This window comes from Camelina sativa, chromosome 2 (assembly GCF_000633955.1).
Source record: "Camelina sativa cultivar DH55 chromosome 2, Cs, whole genome shotgun sequence".
NCBI classification, from domain to species: domain Eukaryota; kingdom Viridiplantae; phylum Streptophyta; class Magnoliopsida; order Brassicales; family Brassicaceae; genus Camelina; species Camelina sativa.
In genome coordinates, this window is record NC_025686.1 from 5,827,536 (window position 1) to 5,835,255 (window position 7,720).

At 43.6% G+C, this 7,720-nt stretch overlaps 1 protein-coding gene across 1 annotated transcript in view; it reads right to left on the minus strand.

The window, feature by feature from the left end:
• LOC109128187 (cytochrome c biogenesis CcmF C-terminal-like mitochondrial protein) overlaps positions 1-340 on the minus strand; it is a 1,120-nt gene extending 780 nt beyond the window's left edge. The window contains exon 1 of the mRNA XM_019234101.1: positions 1-340. This exon is cut by the window's left edge and continues 780 nt beyond it. Within this exon, the coding sequence (XP_019089646.1) occupies positions 1-222 (222 nt within the window). The 5' untranslated portion in view covers positions 223-340.

A 7,720-nucleotide genomic window follows, 5' to 3' on the forward strand; every position in this document is an offset into this window, starting at 1 on the left:
TCCACTTTTTGCTCCGTCCATGGAGCGTATGATTTTCCTTGAATGTAGATAGACCAAAAGAGGGAATGAAGAGATAGGAATAGGAATTATAGTACCATTGGAAAAAGGGGCACCCGTGGGAACATCTCTACTGACGAACCATTTCAATAGTACGGGTGCTGCCGTGCCACAAGGCACGACCATAAAAATAATAAAAAAGAAAAAGTTATGTAGTTGGACCATCTGCTCTATCCGTTCGAGTTTGGCTTCTCTAAAGAAGAGAAGGCGCTAAAAATGAAAATGTTCGCAAGGCATACCGAAAGGATACCAATGAAGCCGACCATTAATGACTAGTTCGAACACCAGGAGCGGAAGGAGGGACTTGAACCCTCAACCTTAGCCTTGGCAAGGCTATGCTCTACCATTAAGCTATTTCCGCCAGCTACGGTAGTGGCGAAGCACTACTGAGCAATTCACGTATTACTTGATACGGACGACTTCTGTTTTTCCACTGGACCACGGCTCTTGACCTCCGATCGAGCTACGAGCACGAGTAGGTAGGCGGCATCTGTCTTTTTTTTTGAAGTTGAGTCATTTCCTTTCCTAAGACGGCTTCTCTTATTCTACGATAATCCAAGCAGCAGCTGCCCGAGTCCGCTCAGAACTAGTCGATTCCTGAGCCTGGACTCAAGGTCTCTCCTGCCTGCGAGTTTGCTGCGAATGCTGCGAGTAAATACATGAACGAGACGAGTGAGTTAGTCTCCGAGCGAATCCGGCGGGTCTTTCAAACATCCAAGTTGCCACTTTTATGCTACTTGGAATGTATGAGACCCTTGCATTTAGGAATCTTAGGTTACCTCCAGCCTTCTGAAGCGAGTTGACCTTCTGTTGACCTTATATCTGTCTACCTTATATAATAATGAATATGAAAGGAAAGCACTAACTCCTGAGCTTGGGCAAAGTTGGCTAATCGATTTAGACTATTATAATAGAATAATCAATCCGCGACTTGGGAAACCCTTTCTTCATTCGTTTGGCGGGAAAGGAGAAACCATTTCTTCATTCATTGGCGAGAAAGCATTTTGTGCCTTCGTCCTAGGCTCGGCTACTTCTTTCTCAAATAAGACAAAGATTGCACTAGACCTTGAGCCCGGGAAGACCGCTACTAGCTCTTTACTCTATTGGATTGATTTGGTTGAGACCCGGTTTCTCCTTCCTAGAAACCTGAAACTGCAATCCGCGAACGACCGCTTTCTTCCTTGTTAGCCTAATATCTTACTCTCGGACTACATTTGTCTAAGAGCAGTTGAGGAATTTGTAACTGAAAGAAAGGAATCATGGAATCTGAACCCAAGGTTCAAAAAATGGGAACGAACTACGGAAAAGGGTCTATCACGTTAATCGTCACCCACTTACGCTCCCAAGCCATCTCTGGAATTGAACTTCCTCGGAACAGCTACAATGCTTTGAATTCCTCTGTGCTTTCACGAACAAGCCGAATAACCTTCTATTTCGGAAGAGGCATTCTGATACCATTCACCCATAGATGATATTGAGAATTCAGGTTGAAAGCCCATCAACTTAACGCTATCTGGGGCCATTCAGAAATTCTAATCCACGAAAGGAGCCATCACCGGACTCGAGCCGGGAGAACCTTTGAACAATACTGGCTGCCTTTGCTCGTTGACGACTAGCCTTTGTTCTTTGACCGAGATGTCGACCTGATCACTTTTCTCAAATTTCAGCAACAACAATAAAAAATAGTAGAGCCTTCAACGGGACATTCGAACGCAACAAAGGGTTTCTTGACCGCCTTTGAACGACAACTCGATAATAGAAGACTTTCTTCGTCGACTTACTCGCTCGCATGACAGCATTTAGTGGTCTCTTCACTGGCTTAGGCTATATTGGGGAACGCTCGGCTACAAGATTGAAAAGACCGATATGATAGCTCCACGGCCGGAGCCGATACTTCTCTCTCAAACCATTACCTTTCCCCGCCACATTCTTTTTTGACGGAGAGACGATTCAAGAGGATCCAGCTAGGCTGAAAGCGGAGGATTCTTTCTTTACCTGTGCCCCGGACCCAAGCTCGGCTGAAGGCAAGGAATTCTTTCTAGACTGACACGCAAGCTAGGCTGAAAGCAACCCGGGTTACAGCAATGGGGATTCTCTCTTCTATTAGAAATGATATTATATTGGTGACTACTCCCTTCAGATTGAAGATTTGAAAGATAACACGCCCACCGCCGGATACTCTTCACGTGCTGATACCTATATTGGATTGGTGAACAACCCTGGAGTTTAGGACATTTGAAACTATAGAAAGACCTTAGCCGCTTTTATGATATAGTCCTGAAGACCTAACTCTTAGAAATGACCTACTAACTCATCGACAAAGAAAGGACTTCGCCTTGACCTTCTGACCTAGACGTCGAACCAGTGCCTTGGATTCATCAACAAAGGGATCAAAGGAACTCATCTGTCTGTCCAAACGGAAATATTGGTTTTGTAATTTGATCTCTGATAAAGGGAGAGGGAAAGAAAGACCAGTCCATATCTTTGAAAGAAAAAGATTCTCAGAAACGCTACCACCGAACATCGACTTACTCGGCATCTTCGGATGCAAGCATTTCGTTCGTTCGTTGGCGCAAAAGCCTCGTTTGGCGGGAAAGCATTCATACGTTTGCGGGAAAGCAAAAACGTTAAGCATTGACTTCCTAAAGCGACTTCTTAGCGTGCTTCAACAGCGCCCAGATAATGCCTTGACCGGAGCCGGAGGGAGACCTAAACAGAAGAACGACCTTGCAGTGGCAACATAGCCCATCCTAAACTCATACCTCAGATTTTGAACCATTCTTTGAGTCCTCAAACTTTGAGATGGACTGGACCAACAGTCTTCTTTGAGATGGAATTCCCACCGCTCTTATTTGACATGAACTGTAACGCTACTCTTTCAAAGATACCTAACAACCTTAGCTGGCATTGATCACTCTTCCTTCCCAATCCCTCCATTTAGAATTGCAAACATCCCAACTTCCAGAGCTACCTATGAGCCAAGGGCGGAGGGAGATATATTAGACTGATCAACTTCAAACAAAACGACCTTCCTGGACTCGCTTTCATCTCCTTCTTTGAAACGACTCAAATAATTGAGTGGGCATTGGGAGCCTTATTTAATGGTGGATTCTCCTGAGCTATGAATGTCTCTGAAATCGTGATGTCAAAAAGGAATGATGTGCGATTATTAACTTGCTTCCTTCCCTCTAATTTTCATGCAGTAGTTGCATTTTTGCACTCTTACCTGGATGCGATTTTCCGCCTTGAATAGATGGAGGTGTTTTCCACCTTGAATTGAGAATTTTTGCATGCTCGATGGGATTTCTGCCTTGAATTGTGATACATTTATTATGAATTTTTGCATGCTCGATCTGATTTTCTTCGCTGGATGGGAGTGCATAGGCCTATTCTAGCATGGGGTTTCTCGGGGTAAGGCTTGTGCTTTTCCTTCCATATAAGACTAGCTATGTGCTCCCTCGGTACGCCTGTATTCCTTTCGTGGATTGGAACCTACGTACTGTTGTATTGTAGCGTGATGTTTTCCCACTGCTTTCTGTCTTCACTGGATCATGTACGTGTGAACTATCATGTACGTGTTGAGGGCCTGCTACGTTCTGTCTCATTGTTGTATTGTTGGTCTAAGGCTTGTGCTTTCCCTGCCCCGTATAAGACTAGCTATGTACTTACTCCCTCTGCCTTGATTCCTCCCCTTGATTGGAATCGACATACTGGGCTGTTGTAGCGTGCAGTTTTTCCGTGTTTTCTGGCTTGACTCACATAAAGTACGTGCGTAACTGGCACTATCATGTAGGTGCGAAATCTGTCTTCTCCTATGTCTTGTTCTCCCAGTTTGATTCCTATGTTTCGAAGTCCAGCTAATTAGTGAAGGAAAGTGGTATGGATGTTTGGAGCTCAATCCATCGAATTCACTCGCTTCTTTGCGCTGCGTTGTAGCTCTTAGATTATTGGGAGGAGGTCATTTCGAATGTTTTGTAATTTGGAATCGTTTTTTCTTCAAGGCACGGCTTCTTGAATCGTCTTTGTCTTGTAGAATGGTTGTCATCTGGAATCTAACTAAATAGTTAGTTAAGAAGACGCGTGCTTTGTTTGGTTTTGATCTGGAATTTCACTATAAGATAAGATAAGAGTGAAGTGCTTTGTTTGGGCAATCTGCCTCCCTAAATCTAGTGGAGGTCCCGGTCCCGCCGCTCCTGTTTGTAATGGGGCCGCTTTGTGCCAAATGTGTAAGTTGTTTTTTCAATCCGTTCTAACTGTAATAAGAGAAGAGGGAAGTCCGTCTAAAGAAATTAGTGAAGGAAAGTGATATGGATGTTCATTAGTTCAGTAAAGTGTTAGTAATGTTGCTGGGAGTAACCCTTTGATCTGATCTGTCTTTGTACGTGTTATCTTGCGAGGCTGTCAGGTTGGCTTGTGAGGATGGGGAGAAAGCGGGCCGAGAATCTTATGTCAAAAGGACCAAGGATGATCTTTTCGGAAAGGAGGAGTAGGAGGAGTCAGCTTATTCTATAGATACTGTAAAAGCCAACTCATGTTTCCACTCAATTTTCATTACGAAGATGTATCACGTCAAGATCCGTTGCTCAAACCGAATCACGCCAACGTTATGGAAGTTCCTGGATCGTGTGAAATAAGAGTAGTACCAAAGGCACCCTATAATTTCATAATAAAAAATGGAAAATTGGCTATGGAGATTCCGCGCGGTCAGAAATTCATACAGACACAAAAGGGTTCGACAGGAAAGTCCTTTCGATCTAATCCATTCTTGGGGTCAAATAAAGACAAAGGATATGTAAGTGACCTAGCACGACAAAGCACTCTCCGAGGGCATGGAATGTCTAATTTTTCGGTCAGAATCTCGACAGTAATGTCTCTGTTAGATTTTCCGGTCGAAATACGGAAAAACTCCATTCAATTCTCGATGGAAACGGAGTTTTGCGAATTCTCCCCGGAACTGGAAGATCATTTCGAGATCTTCGAACATATTCGAGGGTTCAATGTGACTATTATCACTTCGGCCAACACACAAGATGAGACTTTACCACTGTGGAGCGGTTTTTTGCAAAAAGATGAGGGGGAAACTCAGTAAGATGTCGTAGAAGCGAAATAGTAGAGATCACAAACGTAGATTGCTCGCGGCTAAATTTGAATTGAGACGAAAGCTTTATAAAGCCTTTTGTAAAGATCCCGATCTTCCTAGTGATATGCGGGACAAACATTGTTATAAGTTGTCCAAGTTGCCAAGAAATAGTTCCTTTGCACGAGTCAGAAACCGATGTATTTCCACGGTCGCCCTCGTTCTGTATCTGAGTTCTTTCGAATTTCTCGTATCGTTTNATGCCTCGCTAAATCTAGTGGAGGTCCCGGTCCCGCCGCTCCTTTTTGTAATGGGGCCGCTTTGTGCCAAATGTGTAAGTTGTTTTTTCAATCCGTTCTAACTGTAATAAGAGAAGAGGGAAGTCCGTCTAAAGAAATTAGTGAAGNATTGCATGCTCGATGGGATTTCTGCCTTGAATTGTGATATATTTATTATGAATTTTTGCATGCTCGATCTGATTTTCTTCGCTGGATGGNAATTAGTTCAGTAAAGTGTTAGTAATGTTGCTAGGAGTAACCCTTTGATCTAATCTGTCTTTGTACGTGTTATCTTGCGAGGCTGTCAGGTTGGCTTGTGAGGATGGGGAGAAAGCAGGCCGAAAATCTTATGTCAAAAGGACCAAGGATGATCTTTTCGGAAAGGAGGAGTAGGAGGAGTCAGCTTATTCTATAGATACTGTAAAAGCCAACTCATGTTTCCACTCAATTTTCATTACGAAGATGTATCACGTCAAGATCCGTTGCTCAAACCGAATCACGCCAACGTTATGGAAGTTCCTGGATCGTGTGAAATAAGAGTAGTACCAAAGGCACCCTATAATTTCATAATAAAAAATGGAAAATTGGCTATGGAGATTCCGCGCGGTCAGAAATTCATACAGACACAAAAGGGTTCGACAGGAAAGTCCTTTCGATCTAATCCATTCTTGGGGTCAAATAAAGACAAAGGATATGTAAGTGACCTAGCACGACAAAGCACTCTCCGAGGGCATGGAATGTCTAATTTTTCGGTCAGAATCTCGACAGTAATGTCTCTGTTAGATTTTCCGGTCGAAATACGGAAAAACTCCATTCAATTCTCGATGGAAACGGAGTTTTGCGAATTCTCCCCGGAACTGGAAGATCATTTCGAGATCTTCGAACATATTCGAGGGTTCAATGTGACTATTATCACTTCGGCCAACACACAAGATGAGACTTTACCACTGTGGAGCGGTTTTTTGCAAAAAGATGAGGGGGAAACTCAGTAAGATGTCGTAGAAGCGAAATAGTAGAGATCACAAACGTAGATTGCTCGCGGCTAAATTTGAATTGAGACGAAAGCTTTATAAAGCCTTTTGTAAAGATCCCGATCTTCCTAGTGATATGCGGGACAAACATTGTTATAAGTTGTCCAAGTTGCCAAGAAATAGTTCCTTTGCACGAGTCAGAAACCGATGTATTTCCACGGTCGCCCTCGTTCTGTATCTGAGTTCTTTCGAATTTCTCGTATCGTTTTTTCGTGGATTAGCATCTCGAGGTTCTTTGATGGGCATAAAGAAATCGTTTTGGTAGCAACCACCAAACCAATAGAACAAAGAAAGGTTAGCTCCGCAGCTGGTCCACAAGCAAGGTAAGTAAGCCCATTACCAGCCGGCTCCGGACCGAAAAGTAACGTATTGAACCCTTATCTTGGATCGGAGATGCGAACGGGGCGGGAATCGAAGTGGGGGACCTCTCTACCGCTTGTGTCTATTTCCTGTCAAGTATGCTCCCCATACATAGACTACGTACAGGTAGTACTCTTGGAAAGAAAGATATAATGCGTGAACATAACATTAAGTTACGAATGTAACTCCCGACCACTCTTCTAAATATACTAAGGCGGAGAACTCTTGTTCATTGGAGCGCCGTAGTGCGGAGGTTCTTCCCATCATGGAAGTCCGAGTTGGGACTGAGCCTTCCGAATGATAATGCTTTGTTTCGTTGGAAAAACCAACGCAAATCTCATATTGACTTTCTATCGCCCTGTTTCTAAGGATAGATAGAGAGAGTTACTTTATGAAATTATCTCCCTTCTAAAGCAGCGCAAGTCGGCCCCCCCAGAACAAAGCCCCTACTCCCGAGAGGTATAAATGACTCGACTAAAAGGAGAGGTATTTATTACTCGAGCACTTGTTGCGAGAGGTCCAACGTAATTTATTACTCTTATAAAAGAGGGAACTCGACTGAAAGGAGAGGTTGTTTACATACTCGACTAAAAGAAGAGGTCCAAATGGACTTCTGTGAATTACAGTGATCCAGTCTCACGGATATGGAGCTTCGCCGGAGATGGCAGGGCAAAACCTGATGGACCTTTTTTTTTCTCAAGAGGTGATTTCGAGAATCAACCAACCGACGAGACTAATTCGAGGATGTGTTAAAAGAGAGTCTAACCGCCAAGGCAAGTCCCATGGATAAGCCCAGCCTCCCTCTCGTTTCACTCTCGTTTCACTCTCGTTCNCCTCTCTTTACAGTCGAGCTCCTTTGTTCCTTCGGACCTCTCGCCCAAATGAAATGGGATGAATCCAATCAATAAGCTTATTGA